Genomic DNA, 19,949 nt, shown 5'->3' with positions numbered 1-19,949 from the left:
AGAATCAGTTGGTTGAGTTCTTGTCTCTTTCAATCCTGTTTCTTGTTTTGAATAGTAGGATGGGGAAAAAGAAGGGCAACAAGGAAATGCAGTATTGTACTGCCAGACTTCCTGTGTTTGACATTCACAGAAGAAAAAACCAACAAAACAACAAGCAAAGTGGTTGGCAGTACTTAAATCTGTCAAGTCAACAAAATTTGAAGCATGTGAATTTACCTGCGTATCTATCATAATGGAGTGTTTAGGTCATTATGTGCTTTTAGGTCATTATGTGCTGTGCATTTGATGAGGCCCTCCATCTGAGGTGTTATTAACAGGAAATGAAGTAAGTCACAGTAGACAGAACTTACATTTTTTCAGTTTTACTTGGACAAAGGTATAATTCAGGGTTCTCAGCTGCTAATATAGTATCAACACTCAGAAAAAACAAGCACTGTGATGTACAAAAACAGCAAGATTTTAAAGCAGCTCAGAAACGACAGATCTCTAGGACCAAAAAGAGGTTTTTATGACAGGCAGGACACAAATAGATATAAAATATTTTAATTTTTAAATATATCTATATTCTGTTGCTTCTAGGGAATGGCTTTGAGAGTAAAGGAAAGCTATGCAACTTTGAAAATAACGCGAGCTGTGATGGCTTCACTGACTTGTGCATCTTGATTTCTCTGATTTCAGAACTGTTTATGCTGCTGACCTCTACTGAAGCAGGGTTTCACCTCATATGTATTATCTTCCTCTTTCCTCTTACATTAGCATAGGCCTCCTAGGGGAAAAAGGTGTATACTTTGAAAGTGAAGAACTGCAAAGTGGTTCACCTGTTTTCCTCATTTAAACAGTAATGCTTTCTCATGTGCACAGCCAAACATGAAGAACGTCTCCCCCTGCCAAATTTCTTGTGCCCAGCAGTCTCAATTTTGACACGTTTTTTGAACAAGTGGATTGAATAAATATTGATAGTACTGTAGTGTCTATATGTGCCCTGAAAAGGTGAAGAGTACACTACAATCAGATAAGGAAAAATGGTTCTGTAAATGTGTTGTAAAACAAACAAATTGCTCTTGAGAATTTTACTACGATTTTCCATTCAAGTTCTACCTCTTAGAAAACCTGTTAATCAGAGTACACATGTATTATAAAGGAAAGCAAACTGAGTTTTATTATGCATAAGCACAGAAGAGAAAGCCAAATACCTGACATTAATTTTTTTTATTGATTTTTGTGTAAATCAGAGTCTATGGAAAAATAGGTAAAAGCGTTTTGCTAACAGTTTATAATAGCCCTGTTCAGAGAGCACAGAAAAAACCTGACAAATAACTGCAGAGAGAATACCAGGAAAATATTGCATATGGGAGACAAACTATGTTCACTGCAAGACACTGCCAGCGAGGCATGAAAAGCAATATATAATAAAGATGACCATTCATGTCAGTTGTGTGTCACTTGTTAAACAGGTGGCAATCTAATTAATTCAAGCAGTATCATATAATGATACAATATCAGTACTGCAACTTTACTTATTTGTACAAAATACCACCAAATGAACATCCAAGAAATCCAAAACTTGTGAAATGTACTATCTGAAAGGAACTATGCATATGCATCTACTACCACTGCATAAATTCATTGCTACAGCTGAAAATACCACACTTAAATCTCAATCTAATCTTTATGCAGCTGATATATCTTACTTTGATTTTATAACATTCAGAGGAAAATCATTTCCTAACTATAGTCACATCTGTGAAGTCTATATTCACTTGGGAATTTTTTGCCTTATATTAATCAGTAATCTCCCTTAGTGCTAGTTGGGCAACATGTACAGCTAATTGTTTATAGACACAATACTTTATAGCCAATTAATGCCAAATAAAAATACAAATGTACTTTCTTTCTCATGTTGGCACATCACATTATGCACAAAGCTGGAACAAAATGCTAAAAATGGCACCAATTCACAACAACTGTTACCGCAAGCTACATATGCAAACAACTTGCAAAACTGAATTTCAAAATAATTAATCTCTAAGTAATTCAAGAACATGAGGACTTAGTTAACTTGTACATAGTTGCCACAGTAAATGGAATTGTAACATAAAATTAAAGACAAATATGGAATCTGCAATAGAACTGCATTTTTAACAACATCAAGAAATACCTTAACATCCATAGAAAACAAACATCTTGTTGCTAAATACAGAGGTTTCTATTTTCTAGCATAATATGTAAATCTCTGCATCACATATTAAGCAACATTTTTGTTTTTATTTAACTCTAAGAGAAGTGAAGGTTATTTTCACATTTGGCAGGGCATCCCTACCAGCAGTAAATGATTTATATAATGTTACAGAGAAAATATTTTTATAGCAGCCTATTCCTCAAAATACATGTATATTCTCCTAAGTAACTGAAGAGTCTAGATGATTTGATTTGAGTAGATTTAGGCAACCGAAACTGAACTTTTAGCCTCAGGTGTCTTTCCAGTAACTCCTTACTCAAGTCCTCCCACAGAAACCAATGTAATTAATCATATGAATAGTTTCCTGATGTGACTGAACATATGCATGTGTAATAAATGCATGAGTGTCATTTTATTTTCAGATTTACAGCATCTTATTAATTGGTCCTTACAATAAAGAACACTACACAAGATTAAACAACAGGTCATCTTATTCCAAGCTAGAAATAAATACATGGCCTAACTGGAAACCGTATGTCATATTATAGCACAAATACTTAACAAAATATTTTCACATATTTTGTCTAAAAATATTATCTATTTATTAATACTTCAGTATTTTAACCTTTCAAGTAAAATTAAACCACATTTTTGATTTTCAACACAAGTAGTTTGAAGAAAGGAACACCACATTACTACTCCCTCCAGACACTTCTGTCAGTTCAAAATTTAAGTTTTAACATTCCTAAAGAAGTCTAAAGATGAAATAACTCTGCATAGGATAGAGGGCAAATACATTTCTGTACACACTGTGAATGGCTGCATGATATATTACAACATATATTGACTTTGGCGTAAGGTTCAACTAGTAGAGTATCTTAGTTCTGCATCATTATCACTACTGCATCAGACAAGAATTAGATGTGAATGATAATTATATATCCTGCAGAAGTGTATAATTACTATAAAAATAACAGCAGCATATTTAATTTGGAAATTGTCAACAATAATGGTTTCTAGCCTAAATTTGTTCAAAGGAAGGAAATTCTACTTTCAGTTACACTTCAATTCTAGTGACTTTAATTAGGTTTCATGCACAGAACTGGGACAGAACATAGCACAGTATTTATCTCATTAAAATACGAAAAGTCTTGGAGAATTTTAATATCAATCATATATGCTGTTTTCTCTAGCATGAAATTAATAACAAAGAGTTGAAATAATTCTACATAAACAATGCCATGGGTTTGTGAAGATTAACTGCCTTTCAGACAACTCACAAGCAAATATTCCTGCAAACACCCGTGTATGTGAGTAATTAGAACCAAGAGAATAGTTGTATCAGTTGAACTTTTTGTGCTAATTCTGTAATTAAATTTATTCAAAGCAATGGAGCAAAACTGCCTAAGCTTTCTTCAGTTTGTCTGTAATAATGGAATAGAAAAAAAAACACACATTGGCTAGGAAATTCAGTTATAGGTTATCCCGCAAGCCTTCCAAAAATACACAGCTTTCTGTAACTAAAATTCATTTACACACAGGCAAAGTAATTTAGCAGTTGTAAATGACATTTGTTCTCTATTTTTATGAGAAAATTGGATTCCTATTAGCTTAGGCTCCTGTCTATATGCAATAACAACATTTTTTTTTGCTTAATATCTGGTTTGATAAAACAGTATTGGGCTCATGTATCACATTTGTCATTGAAATAGCTGCATACAGGAAATGGAACAGTAACATTACTACCTTGGTGAACACACTTGGAATTAGAATGATCCAGCTGTCTCTTGATTTGCAACAAATCCTGAACATACACAGACTTGATGTTTGAAGAATGCAAGTACTACAATCAAAATAAAATTGTAGTACATTTTTGTAGTTTGAAATGAAATTAAGAACAACTAACTAACTTTTCAGATTTAGCCTAGTGTAACTGGGAGTAGAATTTGATTCTAGATTCTATTTCCGTGGAGCTGTTGGTTTCATTGTAGAAGTACTGAGATTCAAAGAATTGATGATATTTAAGGATAAATTCAACTTCTGACAGGTATCATATTGATGACAAATGCTTGCAAAGAAATAGTAAGTGAAGATTCAGCTAAGAAACTTAGAGATCCAGTGCAAAAATAGCTAAGAAAAATATAATTTCATATATCCAAGGAAAATTCGGACCAATTCTCATTCATTAAAATAAAGATTTTGCTAATTAAGAGTAGACTGAAGGTACATAAATTGGGTTTAGCTATTTTGTTAGAGTAAAACCTGACAAAGTAATAGTAATAAATCATTCTGAATGTTCTTCTGAAGCCCACAGAAAACACAGATGTCAAGTCTTAGAGGTAAAATTTCATTTTTAAGTTTGAGAATAATCATTTTGTTTCTCAAAAATTCAGGCATATCCCAGAAACATCTGTTGTAAAAGTAAGACTATATATAAAAATAGAAGATAGTATCATTTTGTGTAAATACAGAGACTGTAGGATAAATTGGGACATTCATATGTAACTGAAACTCCAATGTAAAAACATACAGAACATGAGTAATGTGATGCTTCCTTGCTGTACCAACATGCTGGAAGTTTCACAGTGAAAGTGGATTTTTATTGTTGCAGATTTATCAGTATTTTTGTTTTAAAATATTTTCTGGTATTTCAAAATAATTATTCCATCAAAAAGTAGTTGCTTGCATATGTATCTGCAAGTCTACCTACTCATGCCTAATGCTTTGATTACTCATTATAATGACATACACAAATAAAGAGATGCTAAAGTTTAAAATTCCATGCGATTCTCTTCAAAAAAGTCCCAAAAGGTACAATATTGTCTGTTTACAAGATGCATACTTAAGCTATATCTGAAATTGGTTTTGCATATTTAAATATGGAATATTTGGAAAAACATAAAAATGTGCAACACATTACTAACTAGTTTCAGTTGCTTCAAAATCTGAATTAACTCTATTAGTCAATATTCTGAATTCAGTAACCCAGAAGCATGGTTTAAATGACAGATGTGGTAAAGTATGGTACTAAGACATAGCACTCTGACACACTCACTGAGTCAAAGAAATATCTCAAAAGCACTGTTATAAGGAAATATTGTTGTGATACAACTGTGCAAAAGAGCATTAAAAAAAAAAATCTGATTTCATGATTATCTGCCCTGTAATTCAAAACAAAGTATTTCTGTAGTTATCCAAAATAGTAATTTCCTACTTATAAATTTCTCATAAATCCATTGAGGGCTTGTATGTATGCCAAGCAAGTCCACACTGACTTTATACATATATTACATAAACTCCTGAAAATACAAGACAAAAAAAACACAAAGAAAAACTCAAACATTTGCAATAGTACTAACAAATTGTGATCTACCATTACATCACAGTTATTCTTTCTGGAGAGAAATGTGGAACGGACCCACTTGTTTCTTCTATTGCATGGCTTTTCTCCCATCCTCTTCTAATTCTCCTTAGTTTCCTACTTACGCATGGCAGAAGTAAAATGATCTTACCTAGAATTACAATGGAAGGCAGAACAAGGGCAAGAACAAAATTTGGCGGTGTGTAAAATCTGTAATATTCTTCTTCAAAAGCTCTTTTCCATCCATAAATCAGTACATGGAAAGTACTTATGAGCAGAGCAACGTATCCAAGTGTAGACTTTAATAAAAAAAAAAAAATAGAAATCAGGGAAAAAAAGATGAGAAAATAGTACTCAGTCCTTCATCAGATTAAGTCTAACCCACTGTTTTAATATTTCTTTTAGACATTGCATTAAAATGTCATACCTACATATTACTTTGAAGTACCATTATGTGGTTTTAAGTTCACATTCTGAAAACTACGGACATAATTAAACACTGATTTAAAGCACTAGTATCTATAGGCTACAGCCAAAACCAAAATGAAAATGTTTCTACAAGCTGTAAGTAATGTAAGCAAACCACAAAACATGAACTTAAGTAACAATCCCAGCAAAGTCACTGGAATAACCTCAGTTGGCTTTACAATTAATTTCTCAATTATGTTTTCTCAGCTGTAAGTGTAGATTGTAGCAAGAGTCATACTACTATGGAACAGAGCCATTTTGCTGAAACAGATCTGAGTTTATCAACTGAAACATTTATTGCTTCAAGAGGCATAGTTTGCTTCTTCCTAATGATGACCTTCATTGCAACAACTACACGCACTTGTATGAAGTTAGCATAAACCATTCCTTACCCTCCTCCGTCCACTCGTTAATGAGAAGGAGTACTGGGACTACAGGATTTGAGTAGAATGGCATAAAGTAACAATGCAGTTCATAAACAAGTAGTGCTAGATTTAATGTTAAGAAGAAGGTTCTCACAACACCCTACAAAGGATTTTATCATGCAATCTACAGCAAGCTGCAGAAGGTACCATACCCACAGTTGGACTTGATGATCCTACTAGGTCCCTCCCAACTTGGGAAATCCTGTGATTTTCTGATTTGATGTCCTTTTAAGGGGCAGGTATTAATACGGCTCTGCAGGCTTGAGTTAAAGGTATTAAGTTTGTCTTTCCCAAAACATTGGTAAAGGACTACTATGCTTTGACTTCTGAGGGCGGACAAGTGATGAAAAATTTTTCTTCTAAACTATTGTAATGACCAATTTGGTTGAGAAACATTTGTAGAAAGTTGCTAAAACAAAGAATGTATTAACTGGATAGTGGGCTTTGCTTCTCTCTTTACTGAAGTTAAAACAAAGACAATCTTTCTGTCCTAAAAAAAAAAAAAGTAGCCTAAGGGTCTGTAATAGTGAAAGAATAATTGAATCACAGAAATTTAGAATGGCTTGGGTTGGAAGGGATCTTTAAGATCATCCAGTCCCAACCCCCTGCTACAGGCAGGGACACCTCCCTCTAGATCAGGTTGCTTGAAGTCCCATCCAGCCTGGCCTTGAATGCTTCCAGGGCAGAGGTACTCACTCCCTGGGCAACCTGTTCCAGTATCTCACCACCCTCACAGTAAATAATTGCTTCTGAATATCTACTCTAAATCTACCCTCTTCCAGTTTAAAGCGATTTCCCCGTGCCCTGTTACTCCATGTCCTTATAGAAAGTCCCTCTCCAGCTTTCCACTTCAAGATTAACCAGTTTCTTAGGGACAAAAGAAGGTCTGAACTAATTAATAACACTTATAAGGATTAACTCCTATAAAAAGGAAAATACTACAGATCATTACCATGTTTTTTGGCTGCCTTTGCAAATTGAGTAAAAGCTCACTATAAGAGGTTGCTCTTGGCTGGTAGACACAGGATACTAAATCTTTAAGAGCAGAAGACATTTGAAAGCAGCAGAAAGAGATACTTTCCTTGACTGGAATCACATTGGTGATTAGTAGAAATACCAGTTGAAAATGCTGGAAGTGTTCTTCCCAGGCTCTAGGATGGTTGCTAGGAATTGCTTTGGTTCCTAAGGCTGGAATTTTTGGAACCACTGTCATTTGTGTTGTGAAATCAGGTGAGGTAAGATGGAAGCATCTCTAAATTTGGAATATCAAAGACAACCATGATTTCTGTGCAACAACATTCACTACTGGGGACTCTCTATGGTATTAGAAACACTGCAATAGAGGTCTGTACCACTGTACATAGGATGATGATATTCAGAGCTTGTTCTACTGCAGCAGGGTTAGAAAACTAACTGTGCTTGTGTATGTAAATAATTTGCTAAATCTAAACTCAGATTTTGCCAGTAGACATTAGGACTGAGTGCATTTTAGTGATAACACTCCCTAGAGGAGGTCATGCTCTTATTTTGATCAAACTGTACCTACTGAGATGAGCAAGCAATAGCGTGTTGTTCTTTGAGAAATGCTGAGGTGAGAAACTGACTAGGTGTGCTGACTGCCTGACTCTTCATCTGTGAGATACGAAATTAAGATTGAGCAATTATTTTGGCAGATATCTCAGGAATCAGGTCTAAAGGTAAAGACATACTGATTTTCCCAGCTAAAAGAAAAGCAACGCTGAGATAATAGGCTGCAGTTTCAATGCTCATTTCGCTAGCTTAGAGAAATACAAACTTGCAAACTCCTTTTATTTTAGTGGGATTACTGAAAAGCCTCTTTTCTGATTGAATAAAGCAAGTGACTTTTTTGAAGTAACAGTAACTACCTGAAGACTAATTTATATCCTGAGATTACTGAAAAATTGAAGTACCACATAATGGTCATGAACTTTAAGGAAATTTTAGTATTTCAATTTCCTATGTACAATTAAAAATGGCAAATGATCATAAATAATTATCTATACTAATTCTCTTTAGCATGCAATACAGACCCAACTATAACAACCCTCCAGAGAGAACAACTTGCTCCCAATTTTGCAAATTATCTCTCAGTGTTTTGACAAAGTTCATAATTAAAATTTGAATTATTTTGCCTTTAATTACAGTGCAAATAACTACAGAAAACACAATACAAACAAAGAGGCCTTTGTAGGCATATAATTATGTATTCATTGTCTGAAAAAAAATCACACAAGCCTGAGATCTGGAAATCTGTGTAAGAAAAAATTAGATACAAATTCTGGGTAAGTGGCTGAAAGTCACGACCTCGTGACTGAATATGCAGTACTGTTATCTGCACACAGAACTCTGGATGGCAGGAATGTTTCAACAGTACAAAATGAGTATTTACTTCCTGCAAAGGGTCAAAATGGTGAGTGAGAATAAACAGTTCTGTCTGGAGAATGGTACTTGGACAAATCTTTTAGCAAAATTGTTGTGCTTTACTACATACAGAAAATCTCTTACAACTACAGCCAAAAAAGTATTCCTCAGCACTCCTTTTAAGATATCTGTAAATTATGAAATGCAACTCAATACCTGAACAGTAAAGCAGATACAAGCATAGGTAGGAATTAGTCAACAATTTAACTGCAGTGGTGTACAATCAATGAATACATGGATGTTATAATTAAGAAATATACAAGAAAGTTAAGCTGAACAAGTTATCACTCTAAAGAAGAATGGACGGAAAGCTTATCCCTGTCCTGGGCTTGCTGAGAAGACTCCAAGAGGAGTGATCTCTAAAAGAGATCTTTCCCCGCTGATAGTCAGCTCTTAATTGGGATCTAAGAGAGGTGGAGCAAGGCTCCACCCCTTCTGGTAGCACAGGAGAATTGCCTTCACCTGTGTTCCCGTGGCTGACTCATTGCTTGCCTCAGGTGGTCAATCAGAGGTTCTGGCCATGGTTCAGCAGTTCCCATACAAGCGGGTATGTCCAAAAACTCTTAATCAGATAAGACAGAGTTAAGACTACAGTACTGAACCCTAAGTCATAAAACAAATCAAAATTCCAAACTGATAAAAAATAAACTTACGGATATAGGCAGGAGAAGGGATGTTAGGACTTGGAAAAGCTACTGTTTTTAATAAATAAAACAGCATGTTTTCCTAATGGGAATTTTTACCTAATGAGAATAATGCAGCTGAGAGTACTAATTCCCACACAGTATAGAGGAAGAAAAACTGAATTAATAATGCCAGGGATGTCAGAGTGCTGTATAAAAATAATTCTTCAAGACAAGACTTCAGTTTTACAGTTGAGCTCATCTATGTTCATCATCTCATCCCATCCTTATCACTGCATTTCGTCAGTCTGTGCAACTTTATCTAATTAGAATTTAGAAATAAATTCTGAAGTGGAAAAGGAATTTATAGATTTATCCTCATTTGGTCTTATCTGTGTTGATCCTTCAATGCCAACACGAATAAAAGGCAAATTCCTACTTTGATACTTATAAAATGCTGAATTTACCTACGTGCTTATCTATTTGCTGAGCAAGGATATGTTGCTCTTATTAACTTATGAGATAGAAAAAACAACATACTCTGATCATGTTGCGATGTGTTTTTCATAATATTTATATCGTAATAATTATCATTAGAAAGAAATTCATGTTAACAACAAAAATCTATTATTTTGAGAGTAACACACCTGAATAAAACTGAACTCCCTCCAGTTTAAGGCGTTGTTGACTGAAGGGATAGAAGTTACTGCCAGCAAAGAAAGCAACCCAAGACTCATTATTCCAAAGGAGATATACATTTCAATTCGCCACACTTCTTCTTCATTCCAAGAATTTTCAACATTTGCATGAACCTGATGAAGGAGCAGAAAGGAAGCACTTCATTCTCCAGAATATTAAAAGCATCAACAGAAATTATTTTGCTGAGTAAATGTCTACAGTAATAGAACAATTATAAAACGGGGTCAGATATTTCAGAGGTTTCCTCATGTCTTGGAGAAAAAACAACAATTTCCTTACTGTTGGCATTGGCTCTTGATAGATTAAAAATATGTTACGCAGGAAAACCAGATGAGTTGGTAAAAGAAAACATAACATTACAACAATTATCTTATAAATACAAGCAGTTCTACATTTCTCTACAGTGTATAAGCATACTCTATACTGCAGAAAAGTAATCATATTCAGACCTTGGAAACATATCTTCTGTAGCATAAACTGGATGAATCCACAGTGTTTTAGTTCTTTACACTTGGAAACAATTTAGCATCATTTTGTCTTATACAAAAGCCAAACTGTTTTGCCACTTTCACTGTTGATATTAAATACATTTGAAAATGTTCTAGTTGGAGAGCTTTACCAGAAAAAAGAAACAGCTCAGGTCCCTAAAAGTTAAGATGCCCAGATATTCAATTATTTTTTCCATTTTAAGATAACTACAGTGATTTGATGTGTCTTAGAAGAGGTCCATTATGAACGTTAGCAAGTGAGATTTTTACAGAACTATTAGAAATTAAACAAACTGTTAGTAAAAATATCAGTAGATCCTTTGCTTCATATCAACAATTACAATTCCTTGTTGGTTTTCATAGTTTTATTCTTTCTGCCTGTCTCTGAAGTTCAATTTCTCACTTCTTTTAGAATCTGTGGACCCAATATGCTTTTGTTCTGTTTCTAGGATTTGATTTCTTTAATTTTTCTTTCTGTTCAATTTCATCTGTCTTTCCTGCAGATTTTATATGCTGAATGGCAATGCTGCTCTTTTGCAACTTTAAAGGTGGCAATAAGCTGACAGAGAAAGTAGCAAATCTTCTAAAGGATTATAGGTTTGTCAGAGACTGTTTCAAAGTTATACAAGACCAGTTATTGTTCCTGGGAACTATGAGTCAATTTCTTGCCTGTAATAGATGGCATTCACAGAATTCCTAATGACCATAATATTTTTACCACTGGTCCTAAGAGTTATAAAGTATCAGAACTTTCACTGCAAAAACACAATTGTATTTATGAATATTATCATAATAATATCTACTCTAAGTACTTTTTCACATTTGTAAATGCACTTACTATATACATACATCTCCTGCATCTCAAAAACACACAAAGAGAAACTTACCTCAGAAGTGTTGCTCTTATCCTGTCTAGCCTACATCCTCATTGTACAAACTGCTGCCAAAGATTTAAGTAGAATATATTCTTGATTCAACCTATTATACAAATGTGAACACAACTTGATATAAGGTACACAGGTGCTTCTTTTACTCTCCCTTCTTACTAAGCATTACCTATGCATATAATAATCCTAAAGATTTTTTTACTGAAAACAATGGAAAAGATGCAGAAAACATGCATTTTGTATTACATATACAACCAAGGCACTTTTGGCTTAGCTAAAGATCAGCTTACCTGTTGATACGCCATATTGAGGAACAAGTATCGCTCTGATCTCCTCATAGGTAAGCAAAGGCTGTATGCCACATGCACAACTGCAAAGAAAAAACTGAGCAGTCCAAGCTGCTTTCGACACTGCAGCCAGTTGTCCAGCCAAGGTGGAAATCGCCTGTACTTAGTGCCGTAGTAAAGCTGATAAGCAGCCGCAATAAGTCCCGACAAATACACTAGAGAGAGTAACGTGATGGCAACAACTGGTAGAGTCTTATTGACAATCTCAATGGGGAGCTTGTAAAAGTCACTCTGTTGATTTCTCACGTACGGATGGATTACGTCTCTGATGAAGGAATAAATGAAGAAAAATGTTGCCAGACTAATGGCAATCACTACAGGCCCCTTCCACAGTGTGAAGAGTCGCAGAGGTAAGTTTTCAATCTCCCTTGAAGATGACAATGCCCCCAGATCAATAGGAATAAAACCGAGCTGACGAGCGAGCTCAGTAACTTGATGGCGAGCCTGAACGTTGTTACTGCATATATAGACCTGTTGGAAAAGTCAGGTGAATTGTAGACACAGAAAGACTTACAGGTTAAAAACAAACTAACTCAACAAAACAGAAACAAAAAACTCAAACCCAAAACAAAACCAAAAAACCTCAACCATTAAACAGCAACAATGCCCTCATCCCCTGCCCCAGCTGAAGAGCCTCCAGGGCAAAACTGCAGCACTACTGCTAACTTTGACAGATTTATCACCGTTATAAGAAATATTGAATAAAAACAACACTATACACAAAACCAGCAAAGGTAAAAATATGCATGCTTATTTAGCCACAGAGCAACCAAACTAAAATTGGCATTTGCTTGAAGTTGACAGTGAGGTGACTGTGGCACGTACAGGTAATCCACACACTGAAATGTCTCATACTCCCCATACTGAAATGGACTGAACATGAAACAACGGCTAAAATAATTTCCAAACCTTGAGTCTCTCAAATGTACACTTATCTTAAATGATGACCCCAAAACAGCTGTAGCACAAACACAATGCAAAGCAGAGAACTATGTAATCTCTATGTAAGAATGTTTCCAATCATCTGTATTACAGAAAACATGATGAGGTTTGACAGAAGTCAATGACTTATACTGGTGTGCTGCTCCAAAAAGGAACAAAAATAGTGCAATGAGATTATTTTTAAAATTATGCTAATTCAGTATTTATTGCATGCTACTTGAAGTGCCAGAGAACTCAGTAGTCTCCAGTACTCATGTTACACTCACCACTTCTCATGTAACCCTTGTAGCCCACAAAGCTGTGAATGACTGGGCTCATGCATGTCTTTATATTGCTTTAGCAAAGCAAGAAAAACATACAGCTGTACCTTCTATATGCAGGATGGATTTGGGGAATACACCAGGAAATAAATTGAACATGATGTTCCCAAGCAGTTCTGGATCAAATGAATGATTACTTTGAAACATGTGTGCCTCCATCTGTTTCCTCGTATTTATGATCTTGGGATATTCCAGAAGCCAAATAATGGGTTATATTCTCTCTGTGGTTACACTGAATGCAAGCATTTCCAGAAGAGCTGGCTCCCAAGCCTTGGGGTCAGGACCTCAGATTTCCGTGCATTTCTTTCAACAGTTCACACCACAAAAAACAACATTTAAACTAAAATAAACTGGGAAAAACTGTCTTCATCCTTTGAAGCACTAGAATATAAATTAACATATTTCCTACAGAAAACTTTAGGATCCTACTCTTCTTATTATAGTCAATTAAATGTCAGCTAACTGCTCTAAGCTAGTACCTACATTCCTCTGCAATCCTTAAAGACACACAGGCATCCCAGAGCACAATTTGGATCATTTATTCTGTAGATGATTATCTTTTAATCTTACAAACAAGTCAAATGAATACAAACACAGTGTTTACCTGTCTGCTGGCATCCTTTGGTCCTAACTGGAGTGACCAAGCTGAAACAACATTGAATCCTTTGACAACTAGGGAATCTGGGAAAAGTGATGCCAGATACTCTGCATTGGAGTCTGGATATTGGTCTACTCTTGTATTGTTGCTGACATCAACCAGAATTTTACCGACGAGTAAATGCTTGAGGTCCCACAAAGACGTGTAGTGTTCTCTATGAATAGCTACAAAAATGATGTTTGTTTTTGTTACTGCATCTTCATGGTGAGTGACATCAACCACATGGGGAAAGAACTCTGCAGCAAATTTAGGGTTTCTGCTTCCTACAACAACATGGTACCCACATCTAATCAGCCGAATGGTCAATGATTTTGCGAAGTCTCCACTTCCAATGATGCCTACTGTGATCTTACTGGCATCCTTGATACCGTTGGCCACATTTGGTAGAAAAGTTTCATTGAGGTTCTTAGGGCTTCCCATCATAGAGATTGATTCCATAATTCTAAGACACCAAACCTATGATGACTTTTTCTGGAAAAAAAGCAGAGAAAGCAAGAGAAGGAAAAAAAGCAGCATCAGACATTTTTACAAGCCATCACAATCCACAAACTCTGAAGCAAATTCTGTGGTTCTAATTTTCAGATTCTATTTTTTCTTTCATAAAGTACGCAGAAAAACAAACTTTTTTCTTGCACGGTGTCACTAATCCAAGGAAGAACACAAAAACTTCAAATGTTTTAATAACAGAGTTACAGAAGTAGGTAAAAATCAAATTAAAAAAAGCATATGCATTTTTTAAATCATTCAAATTAAAATCAGTGACTCATAGAGATGCACAATTGCTTTTCCAGGTAAAAGAATGCATAATGCAGAGGAATGTAGTGACTCCAAATGTTTGTACGAAGACAGTGAAGTCAGAGATTAATGAACAAAAATGACGGCAACAAGTTAGATTTCTTCATTTTAGAGTGCAAGCTATGAAACAGCGTATAACTCCTGGTTTCCATTCCAAAACCCACATCTATTACACACATGTACCACACTCTGTCCAAAGATAAAAATCTGATTTAGAGGGAGTTTGGTGTGGGAATTCTGATCCCATATATACTGCACCTCAGTTCTGCTGTCTATAAATCTAAGATAATAATTCATTTAGTTTTGAAAGGGGATTGTGATGAGAGGTACATATTCTGGTCATCTGCATTACAGCAAATATAATCAGTTTTGACAGAAGTCAATTACTTACAGTGTAGATCTATTCTGAAAGAGGATAAAAATACTGCAGTGATGTCAGTGTACAGTTTTAAAAAAAGGACTGCAACGAGAGCTACACATTAAAAAAGCCCAAACTGCATATAACATATGCTATTCTTGTGGTAAACGACTATTTATATGGGTGGACAGTGATAGGACAAGGGGGAATGGTGTTAAACTGAGACTGGGGAATCTTAGGTTAGATATTCGGAGGAAGTTTTTCATTGAGAGGGTGGTGACACACTGGAACAGGTTGCCCAAGGAGGTTGTGGATGCCCCTTCCCTGGAGGCATTCAAGGCCAGGCTGGATGTGGCTCTGGGCAGCCTGGTCTGGTGGCTGGCAACCCTGCTCATAGCAGGGGAGTTGGAATTAGATGATCATTGTGGTCCCATTCTATGATTCTATAATGTTTCTTAGTTTGTCATGATGAATCTCACAACAGTTTTCAAAACCATATCTCAATTCCTTTTTGGGGGGAACCCAGTAATGGTTATGTGAAAGACAAGAGGGTGAAATAATTGTGTCATCTACAAAGATCAATAATTCTGTCAGCACACAGAAACTCTTACATTTGAACAGCTTTGTATGAAAGCAAGTATATATTCACAAAGAGAATTAAGACTTACTAGTCTAAAAGCAAGAGTTTAATTTAGGCCAGTTGATTCAAGTAGAAGACTACTTGAATTGAAAGCCTTTGAAGAGGGAAGTATCTACATACCCATTTCTCATCCAGGGTGCATTTCAGGTTAAGGATGGAGTGACCTTACATGGCACATGTTTCAATCAGAAAGTACTGTTGTGAGGTCCAGACATAATACTGCATCATCTATGACCTTCAACTTCAGATGGAGGAAAAAATGGAACTTTCAGACAGTGAAGAGTAACATTTTCCAAGGCTGACCACTGGATTCAATACTAAATGTCTCTGAGCTCCTTTGCCACAACATTCAGCAGACAATCTGCCAGCTCTGCATCACATTACAGCCTGACTGAGTTTTGAGCATTATATCACTATGTGAAAAAAACAAAAGTAAATACCTTAACAGTTTCCTTCCTATTCAGAAACAAAGCATGTTTCTCCTATGCCTATTCAGTATATATATTAATTAGGAATAAGGACCTTCCAAAACCTTTTTATTCCTGGCTGCTACAGACATAAGGAAACAAGTACATCCTTCTCATAAGAATAATACATATTGTGTATATTTCCATCCAGCTATAGGAACTTATCGAAGTTACATTTATGGAGACAAGAAATATTTTTTTGTATCATCAAGCACAGCACTCTGACTTGTTGGCTAACATTTGTCATCACTGCTTTCCCATTCTTCCACTTCTTTATGTAATAATGAAATTGGATCTGTGAATACATAGATAAAGATGGATCTGAATATTTTTCCAGCTTCAGCTGCCTCAAATTATTGAACCACAAAACCACCTTGTGCTTCCGAAGTGAATGGTCAATGAAATACAGAGAATAAGCATATAAAGAAAATTGGAGAACTATATAAAATACTAGGAGATGGAGATAGCTGGCTTGAGACTGGCATAAGGACAGCGAGTCCACAAAAGCTGGACTTGATTAAAAGATTATGCTGGTTTTTATTGTGGTATTCTATTCTGGTCAGGAATGAACACAAAACTCTGAAGGCCGCAGACCACCATGACACAGACATCTCTCTGACTTACTCACTTTTCAGTCTGGGGAACAAGCTACCTGCATATATCCAATGACAGAAAAACAAGCGAAATTTCCTAAGGCCTATTCATGAGATCACTAATGACACAGCTAGGTCAGGCTAGCAGATCTGACCATGCAGAGTTTAACCACGACTGATTCAAGGGTAAGGGATTCAAGGACACGGGTCAGGAATATGCCTAACTGAATTTTCTGACTGGAAAGAGAATATAAAGCCTAGAGAAAAGCAAATGAGATGTTGTATGGGAACTGCTGAATCACAGCCAGAACCTCTGATTGACCACCTGAGGTGAGCAATGAGACAGCCACAGGAACACAGGTGAAGGCAATTCTCCTGTGCTACCAGAAGGGGTGGAGCCTTGCTCCACCTCTCCTAGATCCCATTTAAGAGCTGACTACCAGTAGGGAAAGATCTCTTTTGGAGATCACTCCTCTTGGAGTCTTCTCAGTAAGCCTACAACAGGGGTAAGCTTTCTACCTGTTATCTTTTTGTTATTATAATCTGCTTTGCTAAACTCTCTTGTTTATTTCATAATTATAAAATCTTTGTATTCATTGACTATACAGATGTATTTCATGCAAAGTTAATGGCAAAGAGAAATAGATTTCCCCCAATAGCAAAAGATTAGAAAGTCTTAAGACTGAAGTTTATCACTGCAGTAAGAGAGGCTTTGCAGAGGAACAGAGGCAAAGGCACACAGAAAATTAAAAGAAAGACTGCTACAACTCTGGAGAAAAGAGGTTAAAAGATGCAGTAAAGCTATAACAAATAACAAAAACAGGAAAAAAAAAAAAGTAAGAAAACTACAAAACTTCCCTCAGGAAGGAAGCATTCACATGAAATGACAGTTCTGACTTAAGTGGTGTCTGAATTCTGGAATAGAAATAAGCTCTGAGAATTAATGAAACAATAAGGAAAGGCACGTTAAGAAGGAGTAAAGGGAAAACATCAGATTGCTTCTCTCCTGGGAGTTATCAAGAACAGACAACATATAAAGGAGAATGATGCTCTTTCTGAGCACCCATACAAGATGCCAGTAACCAGTGAGGGACTTCATCCACCCATCTGCTAGGAACACAATGATGTCCTACAACCAAAAAGAAACTGTTCTTCACAGGTCTAGAGGAAGCTATTAGGAGAACATACTTTAGAAGGCACTTCTCAGTTTTTGACTAAGGGGAGAAACTCACTGAAATTTTACTGAGACTCTAAAGATGAAAAATAAGTTAAAGTGACCACAAAATCCATATTCTACAGAAAGATTCTAATAGTGAAACTTTCTGCTGGAGCTCATTTTTTATGCACAGAAAAACCATTGATATCTTTCTTGCTGCACAAATGGAACAGTATCCAATGCATGACCAAAATACCAGCATTTCCTGTATCCTGTTGGGTTCACATCCAGGAAAATAATAAGAGCTGTACTCTGATCAGCTGAGATATACACATCAACTAGTTATAACAAAATACATATGCATTCATTGTATGATTACAGAGGTACATTTCAGTTCATGCTATATGATGTGAAGGTAACTACAAAACTTACAGAATAATACTGTGAAACTTAAAGGAATAGAAATGGAACTGCTATGAGAAAATGGGCAATGAGTACTATTCAGCCATAGTGCAGCACACTTCCAGTTTTTGAGTAAAAATCCATGAGAAGGGACATCAAGGATTAGGACATGAAGAATTGCTCTGCTGAGCTGGATTTGGCACACTGTCCACAGTTTCTCATCACCTGTTCTAAAGAAAACAGAATGCGAGGAATGGAATAAACTAACAGAATTTGTTTTTCATAAAAGGGAGAGAACTAGGGAGAACAGACAGGTATGACTCTTGGGCTCTAAGAAATGATAGAAACCAAAGTTGAAAGTCATGCACCCAATGCAAGATAGCAGTTCAGAGGAAAGAGTGTGTAAGACTGAAATTAATCTTGCAGGAAGGCAGAAGGTGAGGTAATTTAAGATAAAGATAAGATAAAGATTTTCAAGTCAGCAGACACTTGTGAAATCCGGCCTTCATGCCTGAAGAGCTGATAGAAGCAATGTCTTCAGACTGCAAAAGTGACACATGCATATCTTAGAAGAGGAAAAGGGGAGAACTGAGGGAAGCAAAAACTTGTTAGCTTAACTTCAGTCTCTGGAAAGACTTTACAGCAAGCTGTTGACCAATCAACTTGTAAACAGATGGGAAGCTGATAAGAAGTAGCTAATCTGGGTTGTTCAGGAACAGAATGCAAGAAAACCCATCTTCTACAAAAAGACTGCCTTTGTGGATACAAGAAACAGCAGGAGTGATATAAATTTGACGTTTGCCCTTGGATAAGCCTAAGAAAACACGACAGAGCTATGCCAGCCAGAAGGGGACAACTCTGACAAGCGTAATCCCTTAAGGAGAAAACCAAACAAACGGAAAACCTGAACGAGTTGTTGATGTGATTAAGTGCGTTCTGCACCGCTCTCGGGACAGCTGTGGCGAGCGGCCCGCGCCGGCCGGGCGGACGCTTACGCTGCGGCAGCTCGGGCGCGGAGCGGCGGCTGCGGGGCGGCCGTCCGCCTCAGATGAGCGCATCGCAGCGTGAGGCGCACGGCGGGGCCCGGCCAGCTGTAGAGACAGCGCCGCCTATGACGAGAGCGGCGATCCCGAAGCCCCTCGCTCCCCAACCTTCGCCCCGGCCGCCTCCAAACCCGGACATCCCGGGGCACGGCAGGCAGGCCCGGCCGCGCCGACCTTCAGTCCCTGCACCGGCTCCGGGGAGCCCGTCACCGCCAGGCCCGCGGGAGCCCGCCCAGAAGTGTGGGCAGAGAGGAGCCCTTGGCGGGGCGGCGGTGGGAACGGCCGGCCCGCGGAGGCGACCGGCGGGGTCGCGGCCCCCTCCCGCGTCGGCCCCGCTCACCTCCTCCCGCCCGCCGGAGGAGCGGCGCCTCCGCTCCGGCTCCTCAGCCTCCAGCCCCGCAGTGCCGGGCGGGCGGGAAGGCGGTGCCTCCCTGCGCTGCATCCCGCCCCCTGCGGCCGCTGCCTCGGCGTTACGGCCGGGCGGGCAGCGAGCGGCGGCGCTTCGTGCGTGGGGCCGGGACCGGCCTGCGGGGACGGCCAGGGGGCGCGAGATGCCCTCATCTGTCCCCTCCGGTGGGGAAGGCGCTCCCCGAGCTGGCTGTGTGCCCGCCGTGGCATAGCGGCGAGGTGAGGGGACGGACGCGCTCAGCTGTGTA

At 37.5% G+C, this 19,949-nt stretch overlaps 1 protein-coding gene across 4 annotated transcripts; it reads right to left on the bottom strand.

Moving 5' to 3' along the window:
- Window positions 1–346: 346 nt before the first annotated feature.
- On the bottom strand, window positions 347–19,773 carry STEAP2 (STEAP2 metalloreductase). 4 transcript variants are annotated; one of them, XM_085227400.1, is made up of 6 exons: window positions 19,634–19,773; window positions 13,786–14,310; window positions 11,863–12,390; window positions 10,146–10,310; window positions 5,692–5,839; window positions 347–766 (listed from the first exon to the last, which is right to left on the bottom strand). In XM_085227400.1, exons 2-6 carry the CDS (start codon window positions 14,275–14,277, stop codon window positions 753–755), a joined length of 1,347 nt encoding a protein of 448 aa, XP_085083526.1. In that variant the 5' UTR covers window positions 14,278–14,310; window positions 19,634–19,773; the 3' UTR covers window positions 347–752. The 4 variants fall into 4 exon arrangements, with proteins under 4 accessions (XP_085083526.1, XP_085083525.1, XP_085083523.1 ...); XM_085227399.1 differs by lacking the exon at window positions 347–766 and having other exon boundaries at window positions 1,134–5,839; window positions 13,786–14,003; window positions 14,124–14,310; XM_085227397.1 differs by lacking the exon at window positions 347–766 and having other exon boundaries at window positions 1,134–5,839.
- Between the last annotated feature and the right edge of the window lie 176 nt (window positions 19,774–19,949).

The sequence above is a fragment of the Meleagris gallopavo genome, chromosome 6, assembly GCF_905368555.1.
Source record: "Meleagris gallopavo chromosome 6, MGAL_WU_HG_1.1, whole genome shotgun sequence".
Taxonomy (NCBI): domain Eukaryota; kingdom Metazoa; phylum Chordata; class Aves; order Galliformes; family Phasianidae; genus Meleagris; species Meleagris gallopavo.
The sequence above is the reverse complement of the archived record's forward strand: the minus strand, read 5'-3'. Positions and strand labels throughout refer to the sequence as shown.